Raw genomic sequence first — 20,888 nt, forward strand, 5'->3', positions numbered from 1 at the left:
AATTTGTGATAGCCAAATCTTGGAAACAACCAAGATGCCCATCACCTGAGGAATGGTTGAAAAAGATGTGGTATTTTTACACAATGGAGAATTACTCAGCTATAAAGAATGATAAACTTTAAGCCTTTTTATTGAAGTGGATGCCACTTGAAGATATATTCATAAGTGAAATAAACCAGACACACGTGTAAATATCATATAGTTTCCCTAGTATAAAAGCTCAAAAGAAGAAATACAAATAGAAAGTTATAACACAAGTAAAAGGAAAGCAGAAACTTGAGGACTAATTAAGAGAGGGAAAAGAGAAGAGCTAGGAAACATGACAGTGACAAGCCATACAGTTATATGTAGAAGATGGGCAATACAATGGTCCTGAGGATCTCCAGAAGATTTTTGAATCTAGCAATTAATTGGAAAAATTCTCACCCTGACTATATATATGGATACCTGTGAACTAAGCAACTGCACTGAAAATGGTAATCTGTAATAGTAGTTTCATGCTTGGAGTGCCTGTCATTCTTGTCTTCTGAATACAAGCTCCTTGTCATGACATGCCAGTTGCTGCTGTGCTATCTCTCGGGTAGATGATTTTTCAAAAAAAGGGGGGTGGTGACTGAAGGCAAGAGACAGGAAAAGGAATGTTGTGGGACTGTCCTGCTTCAAGATTGTATATGGTTAGATTTTTGGACTTATGTGTAAAGATGAGAATTATATAATTCTTTATGCCTATTTTTAAAATGTATTCTAATTTTTAAATGTTTTTTCATCATATTCTGTAGGGACTTAAAGTTCAACTTATCAATACTTGATGAAAAATACCTATTCCATGTTATGCCTAAGATGTTTGATATTCAGACAAATAGTGAGGTTAAGCGTAACAGCCTAGGTTGTATGGTAATAACAATAAGCTTGTCTTCTGTAGGGTTAGCAACCTAAGTTTGCAGACCAAAATAAGAGAAGAAGGAGGGCTGCAAGGAAAGCCAACATTTTGTCCCTAGCCTTCCAAGGTCAATTAAGACTCAGAACATATGAGAACTTGTACTGTAATGTCATGTAACTCAGTAGTGTCCCAAATTTTCTGATCAAGGAGATTATGGAACCAAAGAGGAAAGTGATCGATGATGTAGAGTGTGCCTAAGGAGAGTCACATGGAGAGAAAACATTCTCTCAGGCTTTCACAGAGAGCACATTGGCCAAGCAATGACTGTGACTCATCCACATGGCTGACACTGACAAAGGTTCTATAATCTGAGGTACAGGATCTCAGGTTAAATCCTGAGGGGATTTCACTGACCTTATCAGACCCAAAAACTACAACTCTTGTTGCATAGGTCTTGCTTTATCTTGGTCTTAACCATCTAGCAGAAAAGTATAAAAAGTATATGAAGTAAAGCCATGTTGCTATATTGAGCTGTGGGGGACTCAGGTCAACAATTTCTGACATTGCCAGTAAAGCAGAAGACCCAATACTATTATGGACTACTGGTCTCTTTTAGAATATTTTGCTGAGTTAACACACCTATAATATTCAAATAACGGAACTTAACAAAAAAAAGGTATACAGATGAATGTCCATTTTGTATCTGTGTATTCAAAATGGCTAGGATAGATATGTAGTTACATTCTCTTAATGAATAGAAGGATTTGTTCTAACAGTGTTTGTAAATAGGATATCATGTCTGCATTTTGTACAGCAATTAACCACTAGGAAGAATGTATGCAATGTGTTAATTATTGTATCTGTCCTACCAATTTGGTTTGAAACTGTCTCATTGCTATTTGTTTCTCAATAAAATTATGGAAAAAAAGATAAAAAATAAAAAAATAATAATAATTGTATCTTCTGTTTTGAAGGTGAAAAAAAGCCAAGTGCAGCTTCCCAGGCTTTATGGCTAATATGTGATAACAATTGATAATTGTATGTCAGACTTTGCTCTGCTAAACACAAAATTATTAGGAAAAGTAAACTCTTTTTTTGTTTTCAAACATTTTATTCTCAGTTTTGCATATTTTGATGTTGCTATCATGCTTCTTTATATTTTTTTGTAGTTTAGGGAAGGGTCTACAGGGTGCTCAGGGTCTCACTACTAGATCATACTCCTAGTGATCCATCTGTTTACAGCCTCCCAAGAGCTGGGATTACAGCGTGTGCCACCACGCCATCTCAGTTGCCATCTCAGCGCGCTTGGGGGTGAGGCCAGCATGGTAGGCCTGGCCCCCTGATCCCTGCGCCTGCTTGCAGGTGCTTTAATTCACTGAGGGTGAATTAATTCACATGATAGGGCTGGCCCTATCATGCTTCTGTATTATAAAATACATTGGCATTATTTTTCCTGTAATGCATATGCCCTGAATACACCTCCTCTATACCAACAATGTCTTAGAGTGGCCAGCAATACTCATGCAGGTTTTCTTGTTAGGTGGCAAAGCTTATAAAGAAGAAAAGAATTGCCTAATCCATCCATTAGTCTGTCCAGCTCACCTGCCAGTCACTGTCCTAGGCCTAGCACCTGAAAGCAGTGGTGAACATTTTGATACAAAATCCAACTGATGAAAAATAAAACCATTTACAGCTAGTATCTTGTGCTGGTCAAAATGAAGACACCCTGCTTGCTTCTTAGGAAACAGACATTTATACGTGAAAACATAACAAGGGAATATTTATGTATGTGTGTGTTTTCCTCCTTGGTCTTATTTTCCCACCCTCTCTATTCTTGGCTTTCACTACCCAGCCCAAGATGGTGGCCAGGATCCCTGAACTCCTGTTGGAGCAGACTTTTGCCTGAAGCTCCTCGCTTTTGCTTTCTGCAGGGCTGACCTTCCAAGGGGCTGGTGCTTAAGCGGCAGTCAAACAGAGAGCAGAGCAGCTCTGAGATCGGGTCCCTCCAAATCTCCTGCAGAGCAGCCTGGCTCCTGGTGGGGTGTGTGAAGGTGGGGTGGACTCCCAGGGCCCAGCAGGAACAATGGAGATTCTGGGAGGGGGCAATGTCATTCTCTGTGTCTTTATCATATTTCCAATAACCTGAACAGCACGGAGTGGGGTTGGTGCTTCATACAGATTTGTAAGTGGATGGTAAATGAATAAATTTCACTGTAGTCTTGGGGGTAGACAGTGCAACCATAGCCAGTATACATGGAGATCTGAGTGGTCTTGCTAAACATTTGGCACTTTAAAAAAATCCTGGGATCTTTGTGTCATTATAAGGTATAAGGGTAGGAATGTCAGCAGTGACGGGAATTAAATTATTACCCAGCCAGTAGGTAGCATGGGAACTTGGAAGCAAGTTTAATTTGATGTGATGATAATAAAGTCATAGGTCAATTCTTAACTCTTGAATTTTTCTAGTAAGATTCAGACCTACATATACAGATTTGAATGCTTACTTTGCTATGCATATAGATCAATTAAATTTTTTTTGGGCCAGCCAGTTAGCTCAGCAGACTAAAGTGCCTGCTTAGGCAGAGTGTAGTGGCCGGGGTTTGATCCCAGGCTTGCCGTGCTGGTGCCACTGCTGGGGTACATTCAGATGGCAATTGAGGCTGGGCATGGTGGCACGCAACTGTAATCCCAGCACTTAGGAGGCTATAAACAGAAGAATCACTATTAGTCTGATCTACGTAGTGAGACCCTGTAGACCCTGTACTAAATACATTTAAAAAAAATTTTAAAGACCTATTTTTTAACCACCAAAATTTTAAAATCTGAACCTTTCAGGGGGTATGCATTTTAAATGTAGTCTTCTTATATGAGACTGTGAATCACTTGTTACGCTCTATAATCCACAAACAAGCTTTAGGGTGTGTGCATGAACTTTCATTGGATTAATTAATCACTGTTCAGAGATTGTACTGCAACTTTTAATTCCTGGTTTAAATTAATGCCCTTGCCCAGCTCTAGCTAAAAACCATCAAACCCTCTAGCCTTTGTCATTCACTATTCCTGTTCTTTCCTTCCTTTGTTCCTATCATGATTCTAGGCATAGGCAGATGTGTATTGAAGGCTTCATGGGTGAAGTTCATGTCTTGGAAGACAGATCTGTGTTGTGTAATGGGCCAGAGAAGGCAAAGCATAGTGCAGCCTGCTGGACCCCACAGTTGGACCCTCTGTGCCGTCTCATGTGCTGCAGGGCCGCACAGCTCTGCCTACATTGGTGCTGGTCTGTGCTGCTCTGATGGGGAGCTGCCTCATTTCTCTAGTTGCATCCCAAGAGTCCTTTTGAATCTGATTTCCCGGGCTTCGGTTTCCTATTTTATCCTGTACTGTCATGCCCTTGCAGAGGGAAAGGGGTGGAGACTGGCATGCACTGAGCGTGCGAACTCCGGTGACAACTCTGTGGTTGAACTTTGACTTGTGTCATTTTATTTAGTCTTAATTTCTCTTGCTTTAATGCACGTATCTGTAAGTGCAAAATCGTTTTGATAAACATTCAACAAGTGCTTAGCACAGTCCCTCGTGCATGGTAAACACAGTGTAAGTCTTGGCTGCCATCTGTTCCTTCATTTATGACAACATTCCTGTCCAGGAGATGCTCTGACCATTGCAACGATTAAGAAATTAAAGCTTGAATAAGCTTTATCTGATCCAGTATCTCACTAGAGGAAGGAATGGCATTTGAACTTAGATCTGTCTAAAGCCAAGATATGTGCTCTTTCCAAAAATGGAGAAAATATGGTCAGTAGACCCAGAGGCTCCTTAATGCAGAAAATCACTGACCTCATTGCATGCTGTGAGAAAGTACATGGCTTATGAGCTAAGCTTGAACATAGCTCACCACTTTTCTCTAAATGTTATTCCCACAGTTGCAAGAGGTGCCATCATTCTCTGCTTTGTTATAGGAGTAACCAAGGTGCTTTTTCTTTAGAATGAAGTAGGAACAAGAAAAGCTCTTCAGGGCCAGCGAGATAGCTCCGCTGACTAAGCGCCTGCTTTGGCAAATGCAGGGACCAGGGCTCAATCCCCAGTCCTGCATGCCACTCCAGCCCACCCCTGGGGCACACTAAGACAGCGACCAAGCCTGGATATAGTGGCACGCACCAGTAATCCCAGGGTTGGGGAGGCTGAAAATAGGAGGATCACTACAAGTTGAACTTCATAGTAAGAGCCTGTGCCAAATACATAAAAAATGGAAAGAAAGAAAAGCTCTTCACAGAAAACATGCTGCCGTGGTCACGTGAGTGACCCTGGTGCTGCGCAGAGCATGCTGAGATGTAGGCTGTGGCCTGTCTCACAGATATCGACATCACCAAGTCAGGGCAAGACAATGGAATGTTTTGTTTTGTTTTGTTTTGTTTTTTGGTGGAACTGGGGATTGAACTCAGGCCTTATTCTCCTGAATCATCTCCTCGGCCCCCAGTGGAGTGTTGTTAATGGCTGCACATCTTTTAAAATCCTATGTTTTTTTTTTAAATCCTGTGATTTTGTTATTTGTCTACAAAGACATTTTTTAAAAGTTTCAGTGTGTATTAGTTAGCTTTTGTTGCCAGGACAAAATACCTGAGGTAAACACTTTAGAGGAAGAAAAATAGTTTTGGCTTGTGGTTCGCAGGGTTCAGTCCATGGTCCTCTGGCACCAACTTAGAAGCATCATGCCAGAAGGACACTGGGGAGGAAATCTGCTCACCCCGTGGCAGCCAAAAGGCAGAAGCGAAGAGCCAGAGAAGAAGAGGCCAGGTACAGTGTAGGCCTCAGCGTCCTATGACCACTTCCTTCAACTGGGTTCCAGTCCTACATCTCCATTACCTCCCAATAATGGTATCAAATTATAATCTCACTAATTGATTTGTCCACAGATGAAATTAGAGCCCTTGAGATCCCATCACCTTGCCAATCTCTGATCCCATGAAACTGTTGAGGAGATGTTTTAGATATTAACCATAACAGGTGTGCAGGGGGCGGGACGCGGTTTGGGCGCTCACACAGTGGCTGGCCCGCGGATAGAGCTGGTGAGGTCCACGCCTGTGGGGACTATTGTGGTTCCTGTTATTGAGTGCTCGCCTGCAGCTCGGGCTTTAAGTCCAACCCGCCCGACCATGGCTTCGGCTCTGGAGGAGTTACAGAATGGTCTAGAAGAGGTAAAGGCATTACTGGAAAAGGGTACTAGGAAGAGAGTACGTGATACCCTGACAGTTGACAAATCCAAGATTGAAACAGAAATGAAGAATAAGATGCAACAAAAATCACAGAAGAAACCAGAACTTCTTGACAATGAAAAACCAGCCGCTGTGGTTGCTCCCATCACAACAGGATACACAGTGAAGATCAGTAATTACGGATGGGATCAGTCAGATAAGTTTGTGAAAATCTACATGACCTTAGCTGGAGTTCATCAGGTTCCTGCTGAGAGTGTGCATGAGCATTTCACAGAGAGGACATTTGATGTTTTGGTAAAGAATCTAAATGGGAAGAATGACTCTATGATTGTGAACAACCTCTTGAAGCCCATCTCAGTGGAAGGCAGTTCAAAAACAGTCAAGAATGATACAATTGTTATCTTGTGTAGAAAGAAAGCAGAGAACACTCGGTGGGAATACTTAACTCAGGTTGAGAAAGAGTGCAAAGAAAAAGAAAAGCCATCCTACGATGCCGAGACAGATCCTAGCAAGGGATTAATGAATGTTTTAAAGAAGATTTATGAAGATGGAGATGACGATATGAAGCGAACCATTAACAAAGCTTGGGTGGAATCAAGAGAGAAGCAAGCCAAAGGAGGTTCAGAATTTTAAGACTTTAAAGCCCTTTTGAAAACTATGATTCAGAAATTTCTGGTTTTTCCAATAAGGGAATGTTGGTGATCTGCACATAGAAATTTGACAGAAAGCTACAAAGCCTTCAAACTAAAGGCAGTGAATTCTCCATTTCTTACTAGAGGATTTGTTTAAGATGCATGTTAAGCACTTCCTCCAAATATGGTTTCATTAGGATCCTGGTCATTTTGTTTATGTAAGGGTTACATGGTAGTCTCATTGAAATATAAAAAGCAAGTCTTACCTAAGGAAAATGATACATTGTGTATATTTTTGTTCATCTAGGAGATAGAAAACAGAAGTATATGCTTGCCTATAAATTACAGCTGTCAGCTCCCACTAATGTAAGAATAAGAGTAAAAAAAAAATTTTATATAAAATTTAAATGTGTGCTTGTGCTTCAGATTTACTGTAGAGTGGATGGTCCCCTACTGCCAACTTGAGCAGGGCAAAGAGCAGGGACCACCATGCACTGATCCAGCCACAAATGTTTCCATCTAGATTTAAATATATTTGTGTATGAATATAGAAGTGAAGTAATAGACAAGCATCTTCATGTAATTCCAGTTAGTAAGTTGGATAACTTTAATAACCATAAAGTAAAAATAATTCATTTGAAAGTCCATTATTCCTATGTTCAATAAAGTTGGATTTTTATGTAAAAAAGGGTATTAACCATAACAAAAATATTCCATGGCAGAGGGAAGATGCCTACTATTCATGTCTACAATAATTTAAATTGTAGGTCTTCCTTTAGGGAGATGTTGACATAACTATTTGTTGCCCAAACCCAGTAGCATATGCTTCTTCTATACTTGCTTCAAAGCAGTAGAGTTTTTCTTCCTGCAAATATATTTCAACATACAACCTTGGTTCAAAAAGAGAAAACTATAACTTCTTAGTATAAGAAGAGCTTTCCTAGCTGACTGTATTCTTTGCCTATTTGCATGCCCATAATACTCCTCCAAGGATCTTGGAGTTCAGGGGACACATTTTGACAACTGCTAGTTTTATTGGGAAGGAATAAAATCAGTTAAGAAAGCACTGATGTCCTTCCCAATTACTCTATTTGAGTTTCTTTAAATTATTATTATTATTATTATTATTTTGATGTATTTGGTACAAGGTCTTCCTACACAGCTTGGACTCTAGTGATCCTCCTGTTTTCAGCCTTCCCAGTGCTGGGATTACGGGGGTGCACCACCACGCCCCATCTCAGTGGCCGGCTCAGCATTCCCAGGGGCAGGGCTGGTGAGGCATGTGGTGCCAGGAATCAAACCCTGGTCCCTGAGCTTGCCTAAGCAGGCACTTGGTCTGCTGAGCTATGTTGCTGGCCCAAATTTCTTTAAATTAGGTCCTACTTTATTCCTCGTTGTAACCAGCCTTCAGAATATTGTCTCATGCGTTAGAAGAGTTATGAACATCTGCAGACTCCCAGCATTGCTGCTGTCATATAAATGCTAAATGGTTTTTAGCTCCTAAAATCCCAGCCCAAGGTGCTGTTCAGAGCTTGCTGTCTCTGTGTATTTCTCTGAATTCCTAAAAACATTGAGTTTGATCTGCTGAATTTTAAAAGGTGGCAAGCCTGTTGGGCTACAGCTGGAAAGTCTAGCTTTAGTTAGATCAGTGTGAAAACGATGACAAGATAATTGCCTAGCACCTAACTGACTTCCTGTTCTAGAAAGCCAAACACGATGTCAGGACTGCTTTGCACAGAAGCAGGGAGCCTGCTGGAAATAGCCTGGATTGAGGAGTCACAACTGGGTTGGAATTCATCTGTGTCCCTTTCTGCATGGCCTTACTTAGCCTCGATGAACCTGGCTTTCTCTTCATGTAGCTGTCTCATAGGTTGTTCTAAAAGGTAATGAGAAAATGACTTAGACAGTCCTCAGTCCCTTGCCTCTGCCTTGCTTTCCACTTCATATTTAAGGAGAAACAAACGCTTTAAGGCAATACCCCTGAGGTGATTAAAAAAGGAAAAATAACAATTGATATCATCTGACAACTCGCTATTGTTTAGTGCAAAAATGCACAGGGGGTATCTCGTGTTTGCCCTGTGTCAATTAGGCCCTCTCCTGAGGAGAACTTAGCGTAGACGCCAAGATGGAGCTGTTAGAGAACCATCCAATAGAGTGCAAATCAAGGCAGAAGCACTCCTTTATCCTTTTATCTGCATTCTGAATTATTCATGAGGGCCTCTTCTTCTGTGTTTCCTGGTGATGCTTTGAGGTCAGTACATGATGCTTTCAGAATTCTGAGTGTCCGACGTAATAATTTGGAACTTGGGACAAAAACAGTATAATGAAGCGGGCTCTCGAGAGCAAATATAGATACCTGAATTATGCTGCAGAGCTCACGGTGTCCTCTTCAGTGACCTATAATTCCACCTTATTTTATCTGCATCAGGAAATGCTGAGGTCGGTGCACCCTCTACTCTAACCCTGCGCCAAGGTGGGATTCGCCTGGTACATTTGGAAAATAAGGGAGAATTAAAGAAAAGAACCCTGAGTCACACTCTGTGATTTTTGGCATTGTTTCCTACTTTCTTTTCGACTGTTTCTAAAACACATTCTGTTTATTTTTCCCATCGCCACGAGAGCACTGCCTCCCCAGTTCCACAGTCTTGTCCAGAAGTAGAAGGCTTTCCGCTTGCCTCTGCTTCGTGGTGCCTAAAAACTCCTGCTCTAGGACAAATGGCAGGAAACAATTCCTAATTAATTAGATAATCTATTAGAGTCCTTGCAGTGCATTTGTGATCACTTGTCCCTGAGGAATGAACAGTAATGAACCCCCCAAAGGATTTTCCCTGGAGAGTGGTTGGCATAGCTGTGGCTGTTCAGCGAGTAGTTCCAGGGTGAGCGAGGTGAACTCGCCCTCCCTCGCAGCCCTTCGGGAGCATCAGGCTCCGCCCACCCCTGGCTCTGTTCTGGCCACAGCCTGGATGGCTTGGAAAGGTCCTCAAAAACTCTCCCTGCTGTGCTGAGTGTAGTGCTTTCTTCACACTCCCTAGCTGACCCAGGGTCTCCATGGCAACTCGAGGTCCCTGACCCTTGCTCAGTTGTCACATGTGAGTTCCAGCTGTTCTGTTCCCAAGCCTCTGAGAGGCCGAGCTCCTAATTCCTGCAGGTCACGTGGGTGCTCCCTTGCCTCCACACACGTGGTGTCCACCGGCATTCACCCGCCTGTGCTCCGCATGGGCTCCCGGGGCCGTCCTGGCTCTGAGGGCATCGCAGACACCTACCAGGATTGCATGGTGTTCGTGCTCTCTGTCTCTCTCCTTCTCCCTCTCTCTCTATTCTATTTTGTTTTGGATTGATTTTTGTACTGAAAATTGAGTTACATCCCCAGTCCTTTTAATTAATTTATTTTTTTTTTAATTTGAAGATAAGTAAGTTGCAGCATTGCTCAGACTGGGCTTGAAATTGTGAGCCTCCTGCCTGCCTCAGCCTCTCAGAGAGCAGGGGTTTCAGACATGCCCTCTTGTTATTCTGAATTGACTCCTCAGAGCTTTTAGCTCTCTTTCTCATTTAATGAGCCTAATAGCAGGCAGATAATTATCGAACACTTTTGTGTCTGAGCAAAAAGTCTATGGGATGTGGTGGAATCCATTAATAGATGACCTGCCACAACCTTCTGGTGTCTATGCCCTGAGTAGAGAGGTCCTGCTCCCACCTCAGCTGGACACTGAGTGTTTTGAGCGCCAGGGACAGGTTTGCTATGTCCAGGGCTTGAGTCCCAGGTACCAGCCTGACAGACTGGTATAAATAAATGCTAATTAAATAAATAGATTATTTAATCCCTAAGGAAAAGATGTAGGTTTTCATCACAGGATATTATACTTTGCTCCTAAAATCCACTTTGTATGGAAAGCTAACGGTACCAGAAGACATGTTTTACAATGTTCTTACTGACTACATGGTTTCCTGAATGTTCTGTAACCACTCACGATTTTTAATCTCTGTGGAAACCATTGAGAGGCTGATACATAAGGGTCCCTTAATATCCTTTGTTCTCTAAAAACACAGCTCATCATGATGCCCTGACTTCCCTGAGGACTCTGGGGACTGTACTCTCAAAGGACTCCCAGAAAGTAGTTCTGATGGGCAGCAAAACAAACGTGGGCTGCTCCCTCTTTCCCATTGGCTACCGTCTCTAGGATCTGTTGAGGGGCTTTTGCTGTGGACTGGCACTTCCCAACCCTCCCATTACATTAGTCCTGCATTCTCCACCTGGGAGACAGACCGAGAGTCCCGGCAGACCTCTGGAAGCAGGACGGCACAAAGCCCGAGGCGCTATGCTGACGACTGAGGCAGACGCCAAGTGACTGACAGGCGGGGCACATACAGGGCGGGCTACCCTGGACAAAAGGTTGCTGCATTTCCAGAACAATAGGGAAACCCCTGGCACGAGGTTCCACCACACCGCTCCGAACACCCACTGTGGCCTGCCGTGCCGGACCCACCCCCAGGTTGCCCTGAGACAGCAATTGAGACTGGGCCTGATGACAGGTACCTGTAATCCCAGCTCCTGGGAGGCTGTAAACAGGCGGATCACTACGAGTCTGATCTAGTAGTGCGGCCCTGAACACCCTGTAGACCCTTCCCTAAAATACAAAAAAAAAAAAAAAGAACAGCCACGCTATGAAACTTAAGAGTTGTTCATTTCTGTACTTTCTCATTTAATGTTTTTGGGTTGTGGTTGATGATAGATAATTGAAAATGGCGGGAGGCAAAACCAGGAACAAGAGAGGCTTCCTGTACTGACCTTTGGGTGAGTCTTCATTGTGAGGGTGTCCTGCGAAGCGTGGGGTATGAAGCAGCTGCCCTAGCCTCTGCCCCTGGCACAGGCCCCACGCTGGTCTCCACAGAAACAATTCAAAAAGTCTCCAAACTCCAACACACGTTACCTGGGAGACAAAACCGGCCCCAGCAAAGAACCAGTTGTAGAGAACTTTACTGAATGGATTGTCCCCACTCAGAAAGTAACGCAGCAGAAGATGACCAGCCATTTCCTACCCTTTGCACAAGAAGAGGGCAATTCTTATGGCTTACACAGATGGCTGTGAAGAGAAAGTCTGTCCTTGCCATCATCTGAGCATGAACCCCAGAGTCTTCTTTAGCTTCCCCCCGTACCTCAGACCATCCCAATCCATTCTCCAAAACAACCACTGCACCTTGTAAAGTGTCTCTTTATCTTCTTGTACTGAAAAGCATACCGTGCTAACTGTAAAAGTCCAAGAGTCTAGAGTCAACCCACCGACATTCCTTGTGGCCCCTCAGTGTCAGCCCCCTAGAAATGCATCCATTACCACGTTTGATCTTGGCTACCATGTTAGTCTGCTTTCCGTTACTGCACAAATACACACTTGATTTATCAAGAGAAAAGTCTTCTTTTGGTTCACGATTTGGAGGGCCGGCCCCATTTTATCTGGTTCCCGGCAGGCAGGCAGGCAGCATATTATGATAGAGAGCTCATGGCAAAGCAGAACTGCTTCTTTCGTGGCTGGCAGGAGAAAAAGAAGAGAAGGTCCAGGGTCTCCTCAAGGACATGCTCCCGAGAGCGGAAGGCCTCAGTGCCTCAGGTCTCCGCCACTTCCACAAGGGGCCTTAGCCTTTCACCGCCAGGCCTTTGGGGGATGTTTCAATTCAAGGTATAGCAGCTGCTCTGAGTGATCACTCTTCTAGCTCCATCTCGCCAGTGAGGGAACAGCAGCACGCATCCCCGTGGCCGGGTGACAGGCTTTGGGGTGGCTCACAGGCCACCGCCATTGCTCAGCGCTGTGTTTATCCTACGCAGGTCGCATCGCACCCACTGAGGTTTGATCTCTGTCTGCTAGAAACTACAGCGTCCTCACTTGTGCATAGGAATTAGGTCAGGAAAAATGTACATGCAGAGTCCTGGGACAGTGCAGGCTCGGAGCAGAAGGGCCCTCAGTTACCACCGGGCTGTGGCCATCTTGCAGCCGGCATTCGGCCATGCAAATGCCCTGAATGTGTTGAGGGCTCCCTCTGGGCCCTGACCTCTGTAGCTAAGAAAGATAAGATCTCTCCCCTACAGAACCTGCACTTGAAAAAGGCTAACAGCAAATAAACAAGTAAACAAGTGAATAAAGAAGAATCACAGATTGTGTTAGGTGCTGGGAAGGAAATTAATAGTGAGCAGAGAATAATGGGGGGCTTCATCACACTGAGTGGTCCGGAAGCCGTCCTTGAGCTGGACACCTCTCAACCCCTGGATGTCTTGCACTTCCCCGTCCCTGTCCCTGAAGACCGAACACAGAGAGAGGAGAGGCCCAGCACCCGGCTGTGTGTAAAGACCCTAATGAACACAGATCCAAGATTCCAGGCATTAGATTACGTTTGGGAAGGGGGTGGTGACTCAGTTTATCTCAGTAAGAAATCAAGTATTTCTCCACTTTATTCTTGTACCTGTATACTTTATTTTACAGATTTTTGTAAAAAAAAATAATAATAAATTTCAATGATTTTCCTAAAAGTAGAACCTGATCACCTCACCTAAGGACATCATCCCTCTATCCAAGCTCCGCTCTTCCCTGGAGAACATTCTCAGTTCAATCTCTTTGGTTTGTTGACATCCAGCCAGAAAGGCAGAGAGCCACATCAATTTCATCCACCAGGGTGTGACTGTCACAGGACTCTGCGCCTGACACGATGTGCACATCTCTAACATGTTTTTGAATGAAAGAAAAAATATTGTGTGCTTTGGTAAAAAGGGGCCCAGTCTCCCGGGAACTGTTTTTGTGTACCAGGTTTTGGCAGTGTGTAAATCTATGGCCATGTCTGAGGCATCAGAAGAAAAAGTGACCTACAGGACTGCCCCCTGATTGGGCTAGAGGCATCACCTCCTCTCCTCCACTGGTGCTGAAGTTTTTTTTTTGTTTGTTTGTTTTGTTTTTTATGAAACTAGGGATGGAACTCAGGCCCTTGCACTTGCCAGGGAAGCACTTATTCTACTGAGCCATCTCCCCGGCCCCTGGTGCTGAAGTTGGCAAGGCTCTGCATTTTGGCATGGTAATCTGTATCTAGAAGTCTGATTTGCAGCCCTTCATATATCGTCCAAAGTCTGACATCAGCAGCCTTGGGGGGAGCCCTCGAATGCCTCCCTCTGCTGCTCCAGTTCGTCAGTGGAGGAAGAAGGCAGGCGGGAAGCCTAAGTGTGCATTTCAATGTTGTATTAGGTTTCCTATCTTTGGATAACAAAGGAAGAAAAAAATGACAAAGCCATGCAATTGTTTTGTAGCACATTACAGCCCTTAAATGAAAGAATAAAGTTCATTAGAACAAAACAAACTCAGTCATCTCCAAACCAGAAAATAAGTTCTTAAAAGTCTTAAAAGAAAGTATTGGATGTGAAGGAAAGTTCAATAAACGTATCTGTTATTGTGGAAAATAAATTATATCGTGGAGGTCCTGTACATTGCTTCACAGGGTCGTTAATCTTCCCTAATGAATGCACTGTCACTGCTGGGTCAAATGAGTCTTGTGTCTGGCATCTTTTCTCTTAGGAAATGAAATCCCTGTCACTCGGAGTGTTATTGAGCTGCTAATGACAGTTTTAAGGACATTCAGCTTGAAACTTTGAGGACACACCAAACCCAAGGGAAATGTCTTCTCTTCTACTGTTGATTTCAAGATCTCCAATTCTTAACCTTTTTTCAATGTACTTATTTGATTCCAGTGGCCAAGGACGTCAATATTCTTTTTGATGAATTAGAAGCTGTCAATAGTCCTTGCAAAGATGACGACTCCCTCCTTCACCCAGGAAACCTGACCAGTACTTCAGATGACGCCAGCAGATTAGAAGCAGGTGGAGAGGTAAGAGTGTGTGAGCTCTCAAAAAGAGAATTCTTGATTCAGCTCGAAACACATGATGAGGGTTGTAACAGGCTTTTAAAGTCAGAATCTCATCAAACTGTAGACTCCTGGGAAATGGGAAATAGGTTTAATATAAAATATACTCCAATATCTCCTGTAGCTTTAGCACTTCTCAGGGATTCAAATATCTATTCAAATCCAGGATGGATGGAGGGATGGCGTGTTGCCTTCTTATCCCTACAGACATTGCAATCATGCAAGGGGAGATTCTTAGAAATGCACGTGAATTTAAGGCCTATATTCTGGGTGCTGTTAAGGAGTAAAACACAAGCTTTATAAGGATACAATGCCTTGTAGAAATTCCCCATCACAAAGAATAGTGGTAAAAAATGGACCACCTTCCAGAAGTTGTGCTGGCTGAAGCCCCTGCAATCTGGAACTTCACTGTGGTTGTCAGTAGGCCCACATGTTCCGGTGTCATTTCCGGAAGAGAAGCTCCACATGGAGGAGTCTAACATCTGCCTTGCACTAGGCAAAGGTGACAGGCACACAGGGCCTGAGAAATTCAGATGTTTCGTGTTTTTGTGATTCCAGGGCTAATTGGACATTGGAAGAGTGACAGCTTTAAGCAGGAAACATTGTTAACTTCCACCAAGCTTCACAGACCTCTCCCCAAAACACTCTACAATGCCACCCATGTCTATTATTTCTTGAGAAAAAGTTCCTGCACAGAGGCACTTGGAGTGCCATGATGTGTCACGGTTAAGGGACACTGAAAGGGGCTCAGAGAGCAACTACTCTCATCCCCTTATTTATAGATGAGGGACCAACCTCAGAGAGACGAGGGCTTTGCTGAAGGTGGCGCAGGTCCCTGTTCTGCTCAGGGTAACCCTGCTCCCTATGCCCTTGACTGAAAACCTATTATTTTATCTTATTATATTTGTGGTCCTGGGGCTCAAACTCACAGCCTCACGCATGCTAGGTAAGCACCACGCCACTGAACCATTTGAAATCTTATACCTCTACTCTTTCAGCGGTACCATCTTCCTGAACTCCTGTGATTTTTTTTTTGCTCCGAAGATAGTTTTCAACACATGTAGTCTTAACGTAAGATTTGCTCTGTGTTTAATAAACAGCGTCATGTGGTGAGAAGTCTTTTGTGACTTTTTTCCTGTCAGTATTAAGAATCATTCTTTATGTTAGACACAACTATAATATATTCACGCACACTGCTATGTAGCATTTTACCTATGGCATAATGTGTTTCTTTTCTGTCCATAGATATCTGAGTTGATTCTAATTTTTAAAAATTTTCTACTACTATGAACAAAGCTATGAATTTTCACATATGTGTGTCTTACTCGTTTTCTTGAGAATTTCTGTGGTGCATATGTAGCTGTTCAGTCTTACTAGGCAGCACCAGGGTGTGTTTCAGAATATGTATACCAACTTTTACTCTCACCTATAGATTATGAAAATTCCCAGCTGCTGCATATCTTGGCCAATGCTTATAGAATTTTCATTGTGTTTTGTTCATTTTCCTTAATGCTTTTTCAAATGTGTTTCCTCTTTATATTTTTATTAAAGAAAATACAATCTTTTTTTTTCTTCCCATAATTTTATTAATAAACAAATAGCAATGAGACAGTTTCAAATCAAATGAAAATACAATCTTAATAAAGCACAAGACAACGTGCATTTAGCTTTCATTTGTCTTCGATGCCACTTACCTCCACCTCAGGCTCATCAGCTGGTCCTTTTCTCTTTGTATGCAGACAGTGCGAGAAAAAAACAAGTTAAACGGACTGTACTTTCGAGATGGAAAGTGTCGGATTGACTACATTCTTGTGTACAGAAAGTCCAGCCCCCAGACTGAAAAGAGAGAAGTGTTTGAAAGAAATATTAGAGCAGAAGGATTACAAATGGAGAAAGAGGTAAACAGTTTGCTCAAATGAGAAATATATATATGTATGTATCTACTCATAATGAGTCCATTAAAAAAAAGTTGACCATCATCATAGGAACAGAATAGTTCCTTTGGTCAGAGTTTGCCAGTCTGGGAACTGTTTCAGAAATTAGACTTTTAAAGCACAATCTACCTTTGAGAGCGCTTTAATGCCAAATGAGTCCCTGACAGTCCAAGTACTCTATTCCAGTGAAATGAATTATGTCGAAGTACGCCTTTTGACCTGACACGGACGGTACATCTGCTGTTTCTCTGTGTGTGTGAATGGAAGGCTTTCTTCACACTTGGCGAGGAGAACTTGGAGGAAGTGCGGTCGCCCCCATGGAGAGTGTTTTACATGTTAGGAAACCTAATGAGCTTGGGCATCCTTACACACACAGGAGAGCTTTCTTCCTTCATTCTGAGTTGGCCACCATCAGCTGGAAATTACAAAATGATTCCAGCTTTAAGAGACTTTCGGCTTATTTTTGTCAGGCTCTGAACCCCAAACTCCTTTCCGCCTCCCTGCCTTCTCTGACTGGGGAACAGGGGAGATCTTCAGTCAGACGAGGTGTTCCTTATGGGATTCTCCTGCCTCCGCCTTCCAAGTGCTAGGACTTAGGTGTGTGCCGCTGTACCTGGCTGAGACGTCAAACAGTAGAGGCCTGTCACCCACACTAGCTATGTCCTCTCGGGACACTTCAGATAAGTGGCATTTTCCTAGGTCTATTTAAGCCTTGAACTCTTCAGAGAATCCCACGAGTTCAAGGCCAGCCTGGGCTGTATAGTGAATTTAAAATCAGCCTAAAATACATAGTGAGACCCTACCTCAAAAATAAATAAATAATAATACATGATGTTTTGATGTAACCACATTGCATGAGCTGAAACAGGACCATATTTGAATTTATTAATTCACATTTTCTGTTTTTTTAAATTTTTAGTTCTATTATTGATCTGTTAGTACCTATTTTAAAACTACTGTCATTTGTAAGAGGTTTATCTTCTCTTTTTATTGTCTGTCAAATCATGAGTGGAATTATTTGGAATGTGTGAGTAGCGATGGTGTTATTGGGGAATATCTTGTCCCTTTTAGCATCCTGGGGAAAGTCTCTCATCATGACAGCATTATAAAATAACTATAATTATATAAATCATACCATCTGGATGATAGCTAATTCACTTGACAAATATTTATTGTATATCCACTCTGTGTTAGGCATTGCTTTGAGCCCTAGAAACTCAACAGCAAATACAGAGATAAAAATTTTTGCCTTGTCAGAATTTAAAGGACAAAATAAATAAATGGAATGTGTGAAATAGGAAGTGCTATAGAGAAAAAAGGAAAACAGGAAGCATGAGAGGGGCTGGGAATGTTATAAAAGTTAGCAGGAGGCCCCTCCTGGCCAGAGAAAGAGAACCGCTAGTGCCAGGGCCCGAGGCAGAAATACACCTCGTAGGATGTTCATAGGATAAAGAAGAGACTAGGTAGTTAGAGCTGCTGAACAAGGTGGACATGGTGGGAAATTACGTGGGGTGATTGAAATACACATTGAATGTTTAATAAAAATAATTACAGTAAAAGACATGGCCATTAATCTGCTCAGAGTACGCTCCATCACTTTGAACACAATTAGCCCGTCTTTCCTGCCACTTCCTGAAACACTTCTGGAAGATCTCTTTTGTGAGTTCTTTATGAGGTGTGATGAAAATGTGGTGATGCTGCTGCCAGGCTCCATCCAGCAGAAAAGACAGGTTCATGAAAATACCACGGTGTGTCCTCGCCCCCCTTATTCACCAGGTCTGGCACCGGGCAGCTCCTGGCTCATCTCCAAAGTCAGTGACCACACAGGGCACTGTGTTAATGGACTGGGGACAGTGAGGCAGCCACCACAGCACAGCTGAAAAGAGAGAATTTCCAGAACCTCCTTAGAAAGGGGCAAAAATGATAAGATAAGGCCACTCACAACTAGGAGGGGGATTGGGCAGGGTGGCTTTTACTGTAACAATTTTTTATAAGTTGAAGATTCACTGAAGTTTTGTTTATCATAGCGCATATGTCAGCAGGACAATGGGAGCCAGGGGTTGTTGGATTCTAGCAGCTATGGGAGAAATCTACCTTTTCTCTGGGTGACGCGGGAAGCCTTTGGAAAGTTTTGAGCAGAAGCGTGAGAAGACATGGTTGTGTCTCATTAAGGCCCCTCTGCTTGCTTGAGAATATTAAACTGGAGAGAAAGCAAAGATAGAGGCAGAGACACTGGCCATCACACGAAACTAAGAAAGGGATAACGGGGAACAATTTAGGGAACTGGGTGCTCCCCAAACTGCAGTTGGTGTGCTTTGGCCTGCTTTACTCATGGATTTGAGTCTGGGTCCAAGTATTAAGGATTGATTGGTCTGGGCAATTTATAAGCTTTCTGGATCTTAGTTTCCATATATTCAGTAATGAGGATAAGATTATTTGCCCCAGATTGTGCTAAGGATTTTTTTTTTTCAGAACCAGGAATTGAACTCAGGCCTTTGTGCTTGCCAGGCAAGTGCTTATTCTACTGAGCCATCCCTCTGGCCTGTGTTGAGGATCAAGAGAGTCCAAGTGAATGTGTCATAGTGGGCATTTCTCATTTTTCTTATTTAATTTTTAATTTACTTTTACTTCATGGCATGACTTTGTTTTCGGAGTATTTGTTCAGTTACTGTCTGCCTCTGGCAGAGATATTGATTTTTCATTTAAGACTGTGATATACAAAGTTGTTAAAAACACAAATAATTATTTTGTAAAGTGAGCTGATCTGAGGCAACAGATGAAATAAAAATTCCATAGAGCCCCATCGCATACACATGTCTAGCACTCCTAGCAGGGGGACTCTGGGGGAGTGACACCAGCGTCCGTTTCACACTGTTGGGTAACTGGCTCCTCAAGTGCAGGAGGTGCTGGTGGCTTGCTTTCCACCAAGAGAATCTGGCATTGGTGATAACAGAGTGCAGCAAATGGAAGGGGTGTTGCGGTTGTAACCATGCTCTGATCTGCAGGGCTCCACCCCTGCCCCTTGAGGTGGCTTTGTGGATGGAAGGGAGCTGTCTTCTTGTCAGACACCAACAACAGGAGGAGGGGGAGGTGCTAGCAACTGAGTTGCCCCAGCTAGCAGCCAGCCACATGGGGACCTTTGTCCTGTGATTGTAAGGACATAGAGTCTGCAGACAGCCACGTGATCCTAGAAGCCATATTCCTTCAGCAGGCCCCTGATGAGACTGCAGCACTGACCAGGCTCTTTGCCTGAGCCTGGCCAAGTATGGGGTGGAGGGCCTAGCGAAACTCTGCCTCCTGACCCACAGGCACTGTGAGATAAGTGGTATGCATTGCACCAAGATGATAAAACAAAGGCAAGTTCTTATGCAACAATGGATAAACAATAGAGTGATGAAGACATTTTGAGTGCTGATCTGGTTCTACCATGGCAACCAAGTGCTCTTGGGAAAGTAAATCCACCAAGTAAGCCTAGTGTAGGATCTGTCACGCGGGTTATGTTGCAATTAAATGAGATAATTTATACCAGGTGCTTATCTCTGAACCTGTCCCATGGTCAGCATTTAGTAAAATCTTTATTATCATAGTTATCATGATAGCTAACAACAGTATATTAACACTTATACTTTTAGTAGTTTTCAAGATGAACTTTTTTTTATATTTTAATAATTTTATTGAGAAAGAAGTAGCAATGAGATAGTTTCAAAACAGGTTAGTAGTACATTTGCAAGAATTAATACATTGCACAATGTTGTCTTTGTAGTAGTTGTTCCTAGGACAAGATGCAGACATGATATCTTAGGATGAATTTTTTTGAGCTTTTTGATATTTATTTATTTATTTATTTTCCGGTACAAGGGATCGAACTCAGGACCTTGTGCTTGCCAGGCAGATGCTTATGCCACTGAGCTATCTCCCTGGCCCTATTGATTTATTTTGTTAGTCAGTTTTGTGACACTGGAGATCTAGCTCAGAGTCTTATGCATGCTAGGTATGGTGCCACTAACTACAGTCCCCGCCCTGAAAATGCTTCAGTTTACAAATCCTTGGTTGTCTCTCAACTAATGGCTAATATCAGTTTATATAAATTAACCGTGGATGCATTCATGGCTTGAGTAATTATTATCTTCGATGCTGTTGGAAAGTAATTATTATCTTCGATACATTAAGCAACAGGTTTAGTAGTGTGAGGGTTGAAACATTTGTCTGGTTTGAAATGATCTGGTTCTGGTTTCATCAAGGAAAGAAATTACAGAGCTTCCAAATGTATGAACAGGTGGTCCCGATGCCCATCCCGCTTCGGCTTGACCGTCTTCCAGGGAAAGCACAAAGATTCCCC

The 20,888-nt window shown here is 42.9% G+C and overlaps 1 protein-coding gene and 1 pseudogene across 1 annotated transcript in view; both read left to right on the plus strand.

The window, feature by feature from the left end:
* Ano4 (anoctamin 4) overlaps window positions 1–20,888 on the plus strand; it is a 318,013-nt gene that overhangs the window by 141,022 nt on the left and 156,103 nt on the right. Inside the window, exons 4-5 of the mRNA XM_004623837.3 lie at window positions 14,443–14,579; window positions 16,355–16,513. Of these exons, the coding sequence (XP_004623894.1) occupies window positions 14,443–14,579; window positions 16,355–16,513 (296 nt within the window). The remainder of the gene's footprint in view (window positions 1–14,442; window positions 14,580–16,354; window positions 16,514–20,888) is intronic.
* On the plus strand, window positions 6,031–6,723 carry LOC101565413 (annotated as a pseudogene).

Source organism: Octodon degus, unplaced genomic scaffold (genome assembly GCF_000260255.1).
Source record: "Octodon degus isolate 3935 unplaced genomic scaffold, OctDeg1.0 scaffold00004, whole genome shotgun sequence".
Lineage (NCBI taxonomy): Eukaryota > Metazoa > Chordata > Mammalia > Rodentia > Octodontidae > Octodon > Octodon degus.